This window comes from Polypterus senegalus, chromosome 9 (genome assembly GCF_016835505.1).
Source record: "Polypterus senegalus isolate Bchr_013 chromosome 9, ASM1683550v1, whole genome shotgun sequence".
In the NCBI taxonomy this organism is placed as follows: Eukaryota; Metazoa; Chordata; class Cladistia; order Polypteriformes; family Polypteridae; genus Polypterus; species Polypterus senegalus.
This window is the reverse complement of record NC_053162.1, coordinates 112,023,853-112,037,838: the sequence shown is the minus strand read 5'-3', so window position 1 is coordinate 112,037,838 and position 13,986 is coordinate 112,023,853. Positions and strand designations below refer to the sequence as shown.

The following is a 13,986-nucleotide window of genomic DNA, read 5'->3' as shown; positions in this document are numbered from 1 at the left end:
AATTAAGTTCATAGACAGGCTACCGCTGGCGTTTCACATGCCCACAGGTAATGCGGGATACAAGTTTAATGAGAGGGCCTTGGGATATAAGCGAGAGTTTTGATCACTTTGTAACTAAGTTAAAATTGTAGGTGAAGGGTGTGCTTATGCAAATACCGAGACTGTGTTTGTGGGGATTGACAGTTAAAGGCGGTGGGGAGTCACGTCATCATCTCCCGCCCATCATCCCATTTCACTCTGAGCTGAGCTCTGCAGCTAACGCCGTCTTTCGAAGCAACTTCGTCAGACTGCCACCAAATACTCACAGAAAAATCCACAAGTTAATACACACGCTCTCTCTAGAGTTTCTCCACACTGAATCCTCCAGGCATTACTTACAAAAGGTTACATTGACAATCGTGTTACGTTATATTTAAAATCTTTCCTTTTCTTAGCACAAGCACAGCTGAGAAGCTTTGATTTATGTGCTCCATAACAGCGTTAAAACATAATGCATTTAATCACACTTTGCATTACAAGCAAAGGGAGCTTTTGTCAATGCATGATTTCCTGGTACTCCGATTACACTGATCAAGCGCATCCCGATTCATTTTACCCTCGCACCACCTTAGTTTGAGAAGAAGTATGAAAAAATATGAGGTTAACACAGAAAAACAGATCACCAATTCAAGCTTTATGAATAATCGATTAAGCCATCAATAATTGTTTTGGTAAAGCCATCCCCCGTCCATTTTATAATTTTTCCGCCATTAGCCATGATTAAATGAACGGTAAATAAAGTAAGAGCAAAGCGAAGTGACTTATTTAGGCAGGCATATATATGACAGCAACACTCATGACAATGTCAATCATGTTCGTTATTATTAAAATGTTTCCTTTTCTTTTCATTACTTCTTTAACACACTACTTCTCGCCGAGGTGCGGGTATTTTGCTATATATATAATATATGAATTACCTCCAAAAGGCTGAGACTTTTGATATCATGAACGTGTGTACAAAAGGGGTCTCCTGCCCAGCAAAAGTCGAGCAGCCAGCGTGCGTGCATAGCTGTGCCGGCCTTTGAGACGCTGACTGCGCTTCTGCTTTAAGTCAAAGTGAGCACTTTTAATTTTTCATCCTCCCCTGCGCTATAGCCCAGACAAGTGCAAACACGGGACCCCTTTTCTACACCACGGCAAAATAATATTAAGGCGATTCACACTTTCTTTTGCATGTATACGATTATGAGGTCCTCAGCTCGGATTATGAATTCACGCACACGAGTGCAGGACTGACAGTGCCATCACAGCCGATTAATGGCGGGGACGTCTCACCAGTCTACACAAGACCGACGCGACTGTCCCCAAAAGGCGATCATAACGTCAGCGAACACATCTCTCTATACTATATAAAAGAAAAAGGCAACTTTCCTTTCTTTACACCTTTTTCCTTTTATGCCAAACCAAAGCCTTTCTCTCTTAACACTGCAGAGGACACAAAACTAATTTTCTTTAAATGCGGTAAGGCACATTACCAGAGGCACAAATTTGAGCGTTCACATAGAAAATGTAATTTCTATACCACAGCCGTCGTGTAGCGCCTTTCAAAAGGGATCTACTACGAGAGATGATCCATATACATTTTAGCTGCTGTTAGTTACTTACCTGTTGTGTTACACCGTCTTTAAAATGTAGTTTACCCACAACCACTCCAGTAGTGCTCAATGTACCTGTACTTCTTGAAGCGTTAATGTTTTACTGTTTAATAACTTATAGACTATATTTTATTATTTTTCCCTTGCACTCAGTGACCAAAGCTATACACACACATATAGACACATACAAACATACACACAAGTATATATATGTATATATATATATATATATATATATATATATATATATATATATATATATATATATATATATATATATATATATATATATATATATATATATATATATATATATATATATATATATATATATATATATATATATATATATGTGTATATATATATATATATATATATATATATATATATATATATATATATATATATGTGTATATATATATATATATATATGTATATATATATATATATATATATATATATATATATATATATGTGTATATATATATATATATATATATGTGTATATATAATGTAGATAGGGGTGTGTGTGTGTGTATATATTATATATATATATATGTGTGTGTGTGTGTGTGTGTGTGTGTGTGTGTGTGTATGTATATATATATGACAGCAACAATCCAAGCTGTGAGAAAACAGTAAAAGGAGGCATGTCAGACATGCGTGGTACATTTTCTGATGCAGCTAGGCGAAAACAACCATTGGCGCTGCATAAATACACAAAACAATTACTTGGACAATCATGTTACATTATTTTTAAAATGTTTCCTTTTCTTTTTCATAACTTTTTTTAACACACGAATTCGCTGCGAATCGCGGGTATTTTGTTATACATATATATATATATATATATATATATATATATATATATATCACAGCGACACTCATAACAGTGACAAATCAATTACATTGACAATCATGTTACATTATTTTTAAAATGTTTCTTTTTGTTTCTCTTTCCTTCTTTAACACACTACTTCGCTGCCAAGCGCGGGTATTCTGCTAGTCTATACTAATAAAAGGCAAAGCCCTCACTCACTCACTCACTGACTCATCACTAATTCTCCAACTTCCCGTGTAGGTAGAAGGCTGAAATTTGGCAGGCTTATTCCTTACAGCTTACTTACAAAAGTTAAGCAGGTTTCATTTTAAATTCTACACGTAACGATCGATAACGATCGACAACGTCCACCATGTTGAATTTTCTTATTTATGGCCATTTATGAAATTTGGTAGGCGGCTTACCTGCGCTAACCGAAACCGATGTACGTACTTTTTTCGATGGTATGACGCCTCTTTTGGCTGCCATATTGAACTTTTCAACGTCACTAATTTTCCAATTTACCGTGTAGGTAGAAGGCTGACCCCATCTTTACGAAATTTGGTAGGTGGCTTCCCTGTACTAACCGAAACCGATGTAGGTACTTATTTCGGTAGTATGACACCACTGTCGGCCGCCATATTTTACTTTTTAACGGTCTTTGTTATTTATGGGCCCATCTTCAAGAAATTTGGTACTCGGGTTCACAACGCTAACTGAATCCTACTTAAGTACATATATACGTCCATAGCCTGCAGCTCGGTCACTGTGTGAGGTGGCGTTGGGTCCCCCATCCCAATGCCTCCGACGTTGTTGGCTGCCTGCCTATATAAGGCCGTCTTTTCCATTCTCTTTGTTAAATATTGCACGGCCATATCAGGAACATTGTGTCTTATGTATTGAATGCCTGGGACAGGTTCAAGGTGTGGACTGATGACGGTACAAGAGATAATTATACTACACAGGAGCACTAGAAGAATGAAATGCTTAAGCCCTTCACTTATGGTTCTGCATGTGAGTTGATGGCTGCCGCTGAATTTTTAGTTTGTCGCTTTCAAGTATACCGAAATGGCCAAATATTTTATACCTTTGGATAACCGCTAATGCCTCTTAAACATCTTATATTCACAGGTGACGCTTTCATTAGTAGACACTTTGATGTTTATGAATGTTTAAACTCTCAAAAGCTGAATGTGAAGTTATCGATGAAACTGGTTGTATACTTAAAACGCTTGACAGATGCCGAATGTCTCTTCAACACAAGTGCTACAAATACTGTCGTAATTGAAACAAACCATGAAACTCAACCGATTATGACAGCAGCAATCCAAGCTGTGAGATTTGAAACAAGATTACTGTTCACATGGCCAACTGTACGTTGCATGCTTAAGAGTAAACTCCGCGCACAGCTTGGTCATATTACAACCGGAGGGCCGAACTCACAATGTGGTACACAAACCGATCCTTAACAAATAATTATTGTTATATTTTCCCTCAGTTTAAAAAGGTTTAATTTTCTTCTCAATAAAAATTTTAAGGCAGTACTTCGCCGCTTCAAATATATGTAAGAGAAGGTCTGTGATACGGTTTACATTTTTGCAGCTGGAGATCCACAAAGGGAGAAAATGAATCACGTATGATAAAGTTTATATTCCTGAGCGTATATATATATATATATAATATATATATATATATTTTTAATATATAAGTTAAGTAAAGCATATTGTGTTGTTTATTTTGCAGAACATTTTTTCAGTGTTGACAATTAGTCATCTTTGGATTATTAATGTATACAACTGTATTGTATGATAAAATAATAGTTTTTTGTTATAAGATTGAGGATGTACATTTGTTACTATTTAGCTGGATTGTGGCTTCCCTTATTCCTACTGAGGAATGCATTGTTTTATTCCATCTGTTCAGTTTAGGGTTGTGGGAATTTAGATAAGCTCATTATGCATTTATTCTTTTTTTTCTTCCTTACCCAGATTTTTTCTTTGAATTTCTTATGGCTTTATATGATGAGGATATTCTGAGAAACCCCTTCTACCTTTCACTTGAAAAACAGCGTCCAGATTTGTGTGCTAAAGTAGCAGAATACCATGGAATTGTAAGTATTTACATACTGAAGGCAACTTGGTTCTCGCGCTGCAAGTAATGTTTATTTTCATAATTGATTAATTTGTCAATTAGTTTTCAGTTAATCGATTAGTTGGATTGTAAAAAATGTTTAATTTGTTTTTAATTTGAAATTAAGTGAATGAAACTAAATTTTTCACCCAAAAAGGTTTGTGTAAAATTGTCTTAAGTTTTTATAAAACATCAAGTACTTTATGTTTCAAACAAGTATATATTTTTATTAAACATTTATTTAACAATAACATGAAATACATAAAAAATAAAATATTTAGTAGCGCCTTTGGTTGTGAAATGAATATAAACATGCACACACAATTTCCTTTCTTTGTAGAAAAGTTACACCGGTTTAAATAAATCTTAACATGTACTGAACTAAAGGTGACTATCTTCTTGGAGGCAAAGTTTCATGCACCTGGGAAGTGGCAGTCTGGTGTTGCACTTAAAAACAAAACATTTTCAATAAATTAACAAAACTGACAATGTGGTTTATGTATTCATGTTTGCATTGAACCAACACTATAAAATTAAACATGTAATTTAACACTTTTTATATTTCTTTGCTTGTTTGCCAACTTCAAGTTTTGTATCTTAACTTGTTTGATTTTAGTCTTTACTATGGCAATGTCATTTTAACCAATTTAGTATCCTTTATTATTGAATTCATTTTTAGTTTCTGTAATGTGTTTTAGGTCACTGTGTAATGTTTTGTTAAAAGTGCATGAACATAAACAGTATTTATAATTTATATTAAGTGAAAGTGATGAGGTTATATTAATTTTAAACAAAATAAACATAAATAATTATAAGTTAAAGTTGCTTTAAAGGATTTCTCAAACAGATTATTAGCTGTGCTGTCATTCTATGTAATTTCTAGTGATTACCCAGTACAGTAGTATTTTGGAAAGAGTTGAACTGCCTTTTTTGAAATCTTTTTACCCTTCATGTTTTGGCTACTAAATAAATTACATACTGTATGTAACTAAGAAATTATCCAGTTTTTACTTGCCTTTGCATGCATTGTTTGGTCTGCTTTGTCTGTGAAATTGTGAGTGAGCTGACTTCTAACGCTGTGTTCTTTATATGTGGCTTTCTCTGTTTCTGTTGTGTGTTCTCCTTTCCCCATGTCTAATTGGTAGGGACAGTGTACTGCCTATTCAGAGTTGTGTCAAAAACATTGTGATATAATTTCAGGCAAGTTTATGTATTTTCATTACTTAACTGAAGCAGCTCAGGTTTATTTATTGTTTTCATCACTGATGTTGTGATTTGATATTGTAATTAACTTTTTTGAGAAATTAGGCCATATTTTAACAGTCTATGCAATCTATTATATTTTCATTTATTCCATTCTGACATTAATCTTGTTTCTAATACTGTTTGTCTAGGAAAAGTTCAGAATTTGTAACTTTTTCCTGTGACGCTATTTTGTTTTCCTTATGAATGCTGCTAGTTTGCTGAAGTCGTTTTGGCTGTTGCTGTGGCAAAGTACACACAAAACCTTGAGAGTGCATGATGCCTGACATAATCGACTCGACCATTTAGTGATAGCACTAAAGTTTTTGAACTGTCCGAATATTGGGTGACAATAACATTAGTGTATTTTCTTGCTTTTTAAAGTTTTTTCTCATCACCAAACTTTCTTTCTGTCATTAGGGTCTTTTATTTCTGCTTAGCATTCTCAATGTGGTTATTGTGTGGTTTGATTACTGATTACAGCTTTGGCTTCTTGTTGACCTTGCTTTCTTCTTCTGATCCATTATCCCTAAAAATCTGTAAATCTCTGTATCATTGGATGTAGAACAATCACACATAATAAAGTAAGGTTGCAGTATTAGTGTATATATTTATACACTATATTTATATATGCTCTGATCTAAATCGTTTGACTTTTCACAATAAGAGACTTGATCTGTAATTTTTTTTTTTTTGCCAATTGACTTCCTGCATTGTAAACAAGAAGTAAGCAAGTTGAGGGTTATTTTGTGAGAGACGATTACAATATTAGCCTTTATGTTAATGAAAGTGGTGTAATAAACTCAAAGGAATCTGAGGATAACCACCTAAATAAGCCAATTGTACTTCAGGACTAACAATGTAATACTGTACTCTGATCTTAACTCAGTCAAATAAGCAAACCAGCTGCCATGGCGCAACATCAGAGGCTTCTCGTCAGGTTCTGATGTCCAAGGTTTGATCCCCTAAGTGGATGCAAAAGTGCATATACCTTATGAACCCCAATGTGGGCAAAACATTGTCTTTATATTGTTTTGTAGATTATGTATATACTGTTTTTTGTTAGAGAATTGGTGAAAACTGCCTTTTTTATAATTCAGCTTTGTTTAAAAAAAAAATTATAAAATTAAACAATATGACAGCTTGTAATTTATGAGAAGTATTTTCTTTTTTCCCCATATATATAATGGATATATATATTTGTACATATTTTATTAGTTACACCATTTACTGTATTTTGGTATTTTTATGAGCAGTGAACAGTTAGCCTGTTGAGTTTAATTTTGTTTATTCAAAATGACAGATAACACCTGTAGTCTACAGTTTAATTATAAAAATTCACCTTATATACGACATAAGGTTTCTATGTTGTTTTGTTATGCAGGAGCTTCGTATAAAATGTTTTTTAAAGGGGTAAAGGAAAAATAAATTGAATTGGCCAATTAAGTAACATGAAATCAGTGATCGATATCTGCCTTACAATATCTGATCAAAGTATCTCAATTTTTTTTTTTTAATGATTCTTCTGCAAAAAGTAGAAACTAAAAATCGCAAGTTGCCTTTGGGCAGCAGTGATCAGTAAATCAATAACAATGGCAAGGGAGGATTTGATAAGATAAAAATAAATGAAAATGTCATCAAATGTGAGGGTGGATAAGATAATATCTTTTTTTGCTTGTCTTGATACTAGGGGGTCTATCATGTTTAATCAAAGAAAAAAACAAGAAAGAAAAAAGATCATCAATCAAGTTTTCTGAATAGATTTACAATAATATTGCCTTTTCCAATGCAGTTAACACTGTGGCGGGTGACAACGGGGTTGACATAGGCATCTTATAGAGAGACACTGCTAGAGAAGAGATGTTCTGAGAGCTTTACTGCAGCTTGCTTAAGGACTCCAAAATGTAAGATAACCCAACAAAAAATTTTGAACAAATAGACCGAGAAGATAGTGTTATGCCTCCCTTGGTGGCTGCAAATCCTTTTTAGAAAGTATATCCAAACAACTAAATGCATTGTAGAATGTTGTCGAATTGATGAAAATATTTCTGTTGTTCCAGTTTTCTGTTGTAATAGCTTACCAATCACTGGCAATTTTATAGGAATGCAGGCTTTGAAATGGTTCTGACATGAAGTGCTTTTGCTGTAAAATATTAAAATTTGGGATTTTTTTATTATTATGAATATTTCAGTGCCACATAAGCCGGCATATCCAGCATGTTCGTTTATTCATTATAATATTATGCATGAGTGTTAAAGAAATTTATGGGCTTTTGTTTATTATTGGTCCGTCCTCATTCCTATGGGGGGTGTTTACCCCCCCGGTGACACTATTGTATTTTCCGTACGTTGCTTAAATCATCCGAGATCAGATGCCTCACCTGGGATGAGTTAATGCCAGTGAAACTCCTCCGGGATAAGTTGGTTTTTCAAATGCAGCGGTGTAGTAGATTAGTCTAGCTGGATCTAATCATCCGATATATCTATACTAATAAAAGGCAAAACCCTCACTGACTCACTCATCACTAATTCTCCAACTTACCATGTAGGTAGAAGGCTGAAATTTGGCAGACTCGTTCCTTACAGGTTACTAAGTTAAGCAGGTTTCATTTTGAAATTCTATGCGTAATGGTCATAACTGAATCCTACTTACATACATATATATGTCCATAGCCTGCAGCTTGGTTGTCGTGTGAGGCGGCGTTACATCCCCCATCCCCAGTCCTCCCACGTAATTGGCTGTCTGCCCAGATAAGGCCGTCTGTCACTCCGGTCTCTACATTCCCTTCCTTGCTTTGGCACGGTATTCATGTCACCCTGCTGATAATGGCAGCTTTTTTATTTAATCCACGGCTTCTCCGCTGTTTTATTGTTCGTTTATTACGATTATAGTTCTTTTGTAGGTATTTTAGACTTACTTTACATTGTTCAGGTACCCATTTCCTTTATCATTCCAACCGTACCCCCATTAACATGTCTATCGAGGGGATCACCATCGATCAAAGAACTGTCACTTAGCGAAACTCAAACCGATTATGACAGCAGCAGTCCAAGCTGTGAGAAATCAGTAAAAAGGAGGCGTGTTGGACGTCGTGGTACATTTTCTGATGCAGCTAGATGGAAACAACTTTGTGACGCTGCCGCCAAATACTCGCAGAAAAATCCAAAAGTTAACTGACACGCTGTCTCTAAATACTCGCAGGCAAATCCACAAGTTCATAGAGACGCTGTCGCTAAATACTCACTGGCAAATCCACAACTTAATACCGGGAATGCCTGTTAAACATCTCAGATTCACGAGTACCGATTGGGTAGTGAACACTTCGATGAATGAAACCTTTACAATGGTTGACAAACACGGAATGTAACTGGAACACAACACGTTCTCAAAATACGAAACTGATTGAATGAAATAATAATAATCAAATCCTTAACAGTCACAAAACAATTACATTGACAATCATGTTACGTAATTTTTAAAATATTCTCTTTTCTTTTTCATAACTTCTTTAACACACATATGTGTATCTATACCAGGGGTCTGCAACCTTTAAGACATAAAGAGCCACTTGGACCCGATTTCGAAAAGAAAAAAACTTGGAGCCACAAAACCATTAAAAAACAAATCTAACACTGCATATATTGTTTCTTACCTTAATGCTATATACAGGATCATGCAGTTAGCTGTCAATCTGAAGAAAAAGGACTTTTTCACTTAACAATGTAAAATATATTTTTGCACATTAAAAGCTAATTAAAATATTTAATTTACCTGGTTAATGGGATTTTTGCTCCTGAACCTCAGTGCACAGTGTCTGCACATCAGGGCTGTAAGACGTCACCTTCATTTTCACACAGGCTTGCAAGCTGTCATCTGTGAGGCGTGATCGATGTTTGTTTTTAATATAGTTCATGTTGGAGAAGACCTGCTCACATACATATGTGGAGCCGAAGATCGACAGCACTCCAAATGCATACTTTTTCATGTTTATATAAGTGTTGGGGATGGCATTCCATGTTTCGAATACAAGTTTGTCCTGTTTGGGAAGGTTTTCAATATCAGTCCATTTATGATTCTGAGCCAGAATGGCCTTCTGACGGGCAACATCCTCAAGAGTAGCGGTCAAGCATTTGAACTTGGACACCCATAGATCTTTGTCGGCTATATCGGCCAATTCCATCTCAAGATCAGGTTGACTTACACCTGTAAATGCAGTCATATTCAATAGGGATGGATCGATCTCCAGGGGAGTGACAGGGAAGGATAATGTGGTTTTTCCTCTCTGAACTCACAGAATCGTTTCCCAAATGAACTTTGCATTGCGGTGATTGCAGACTTGAAATATTCCAAATTGATTGTATCATGACTTTGTTTGAACTCTCTCAAAGAGGGAAAGTGAGACAATTTGTGCCTCTCTGTAAATCTTTGACAAACACTGTCAACTTGCGCTCGAATGCCAAAACCTCCTCCAGCATATGCAGGGCTGTGGCTCCTTTCCCCTGAAGGGTTGTATTTAGCATGTTTAGATGTGCTGTCATGTCTACCATAAAATGTAATTTTTCCAGCCACTCTGGCTGTTCCGGCTCAGCAAAGGTGAGCTCTTTGCTGTCCAGGAAGGTTTTTACTTCTTCCAAACATGTGACAAAGCGTTTTAGCACCTCGCCTCTGGACAGCCACCGGACCTTGTTGTGGAGCAGGAGGTTTAGAATATTTGCTTTCAACCTCATCCAATAACAAACGGAACTGGCGGTGGTTTAAACCCTTTGCCATTATCTTATTTACAATCTGAATGACCACATCCATCACTTTTGTGCATTCCAGCAGAAATGTTTGAGCACACAATGCCTCTTGGTGCAGGATACAATGAAATGACAGCAGCCTTCTACCAGCGCCTTCTGCAGTAGAGCCACAAAGCCCTTCTGTGCTCCTCTCATGCTCGGTGCCCCATCAGTAGCTACTGAGACCAGGTGGTTAGTGTTTATTTTTTTTAGTAGTTAAAAAGTCCAGGACAGCCTTACAGATATCCTCACCCCTTGTTTGGTCTTTTAGTAGTATCAGCTCAATCAGTTCTTCCTGTGGCCCAAAAGAGTTCACATATCGGCAGAACAGCGCTATTTGTTCAATATCACCAATATCTTTGGACTCATCACAGGCAATGGAGTATGCCATAACTGAATTAATGTCTTGAATTTGCTGTTTGCTAATGTTTTCTGCCATTTTTAGGGTTCTGTCTTTGACAGTCTTCGCAGAGTGGCATGTTTTTGATTTTCTGCACAATTTCATTTTGTTTTTGGCGTCCATGTATAGATGTTCCGAAATATTAATGAATGCTTCTTTTATATACTCTCCATCGGTGAAGGGCTTCCCGTGCTTGACTATTTCCTGAGCAGCCACAAAACTAGCATATGTTGTGGTATTTGCAGACTTCTCCCACTTCTTGAAATTATTTTTGCTCATATTAACCTTTCTGATAAGTTCTGCAACAGCGTTTCGTCTCTCATCTCCATCTGGATATTTTTCAGCAAAGGCTGTGTGTTTATTCTGGAAATGTCTTGCAACATTGGACTTTTTGTGGTTTGCTAATTTCTCACCACATATTAAGCATACTGGTAAACCAGTCTCGTCAGTAGAGAATGCAAATGATTCTGTCCACGTATCATTAAACACTCTGTTTTCTTCAGAAATTTTTCTCTTCTTGCCTTTATCCATGGATGGCCTACCAGGGGGTTGAAAACAGCAACGTAAGTAGAAATCACAGGGCCCCATACCAAAATTTGCTATGCCCACTTCCCCTTCCTTTACCTGCAACCTGTGTGAAAATTGTTCGCCGTTTCTGCCGCAATACCACTGTACCGCTAAAAATCACAGATCACCACCATTACTGGGCCAATAAGCCCCCCATATAATGTGCCATTAGCCACAGGCCCCCCTATAATATGCCAGTAGCCAATAGGAGCCCCCACAATATGCTAGTAGCCATAGCTTCCCCCTACATTGTGCTAGGAGCCATAGTCCCCCCTATAATGTGCCAGAGTCCAATAGCCCCCCATAAAATGTGCCAGAGTCCAGGCCCCCCATATAATGTGCCAGAGTCCAGGCCCCATATAATTAGCCATTGGTGTTAAAACCCCTTATCATTCGGGGTCATTTTTGCTAAATCGCTTGTAATTCGACCTCTCCAAATTAGAATCATTGCTTTTATTGCACTATCTGGAGTATAAACACATGTTTGGTCTCTTTGTAAAGGTCACATTCTCTAGTTTCACCGTTAGTAGTCAGAATCACTGTAGGTGTGACTGATCAAAAGTTATGCACATTAGAATTCACAAAAAAAATGAATTTTTTTGTTCTCGCCTAAGTTTTTTTATGAAAATAAAGGAAAATAAAGCTGCAGTAGGTAGGTGGGGACAGAAACACACTATGTACCAACAGAATAACTTGTTGACTACTCAAATTTCAAATTTGAAAAGAATACCTGTAAAAATTACATTTTTTACACCAGTTTTTATGTGGGCATGCCCAGGGGCTTTTTAGAGGGACCATTATCCACATTTTGGAACATATGGAAAAAGTGTAATAACTTTTGAATGCTTCAACCCACATATATCAATGAGGGCTCTACTGAAAGCTTACACCATCCTAAAGGAATCTATATCTACACACAGTGTCACTCTATTAGTTATGGAAATTCATGTTCCTGTGACGATGTGGGTTCTGGCTCCACACTCCCATGTTTGTTTGGGAACCCTTGAACCCAACACCGTCGATAATGAAACCGAGAGAGCTAGTCAGTGAAGGCAATAATTGAGCATCTTAGCAAGGGGAAGGTAAAAAGTGCAAACAGTGCTTTTATTTAAAAACCAACAAAACAAGTGTTCAAATAAATAGTGCAGTTCATTCAAAGAGTCAATAAATAATCCATAAAATGAAAAAAACGTGGAGGTTAAAACAACAATAAGAAAAGACAATCCTTTAAAACGAGAGGTTAAATCGTCTTATGGAAGCAGTCTTAAAACACTAACAAATCCGGTGCTTTTCTGGTAGCGTCTCTGTTAGCGTCTCACCTGCTTATCCCGTTTGGGCCGCAGCAGGCAAGCGCTCTCTGCAGCTGCCCTCCTACATCACACATTCGAGACTGGAGACCTCCCGATCCCTGGCTCCGGTATGGCACTCATCCCAGTCCCGGAGAACTTGGTTTCCCACAACGGCCAGGTCGCTCACGTTGGGGATTCCCACCACCAAGTCTCCCGACTTCCGCTGCCTTTCAATGGCCTCTCTGCGGCCAGTCGCCTTCCCTGGTCACTCCGCTACCTGATCGCTCAGCGGAGCGACATCAACACAAGCGCCTGGGTGTCGGCCTAACACCCAGCTTCCACGCAGCTGTCCACGAGCGCTCGACCGCGCGCTCACCACACTCACGCACCGCCTGCTTCCTCTCCTGCTCCCGGTAACCTCCGTCCTCTCCTTTCCTTTTTTTCTCTCTCCATTTTTTTACACCGAACGTTTCTTTCTCCCCATAAAACCAACTCGCGCTTCTTTTAAAACATGAGGGGCCATCACAGCTGTAGCATTAGCCACGGAGCAATCACGAATGTGGGCAGTTCCTCACCTGTGCACCGCGGTGAGAAAGCGCCCACATCGACTACTGCCCCAGCTTATCACTACAACAACGCCCCCCCTCACGAAGCCGCCTCGGGTGCGGTGATTATCTATTTAAAATGAATGGCCTTTTCTCAACGAGCTGTGGACCCATAACACCACAGTTCCATAATAAAACAATAAAAATACACATTTCTATGTAAAATAGTCAATACAAGTTATGGGCCAAAAATATATTTATATTTTTATTTTTACTTTTTTTTTATAAAATGCACACAAACTATATATATTTCTTTTACAAACTGTTACAACACAGCTCAAGCGTTTTCCATGTGCCACTTGATGGCAGCAATCACTAGCAGGCAGAAAGAACAAGTGCGGGTACGCCGCCTCCGCCATTACATGTCCCCGGGCGGTTGAATACTTTCGCAACGCGCATATGCATCTATTATTTAATCAAGCGTTTATTTACGTTTAAACTTCTACTTTTATTCATATTTAAAATGCGAAAAAACTTGGCGAAATCACAATAAACAACCGCACCAACTCTGCAACTTGTT

General features: G+C 37.3%; 1 protein-coding gene across 2 annotated transcripts in view; it reads left to right on the top strand.

Annotated features, from left to right (window-relative positions):
- Positions 1 to 13,986, top strand: part of ankrd27 (ankyrin repeat domain 27 (VPS9 domain)) — a 668,625-nt gene that overhangs the window by 42,408 nt on the left and 612,231 nt on the right. For both annotated transcript variants that reach the window (XM_039763577.1, XM_039763578.1), the window contains exon 2: positions 4,443 to 4,564. In XM_039763577.1, coding sequence (XP_039619511.1) covers positions 4,463 to 4,564 — 102 coding nt within the window. In that variant the 5' untranslated portion in view covers positions 4,443 to 4,462. The remainder of the gene's footprint in view (positions 1 to 4,442; positions 4,565 to 13,986) is intronic.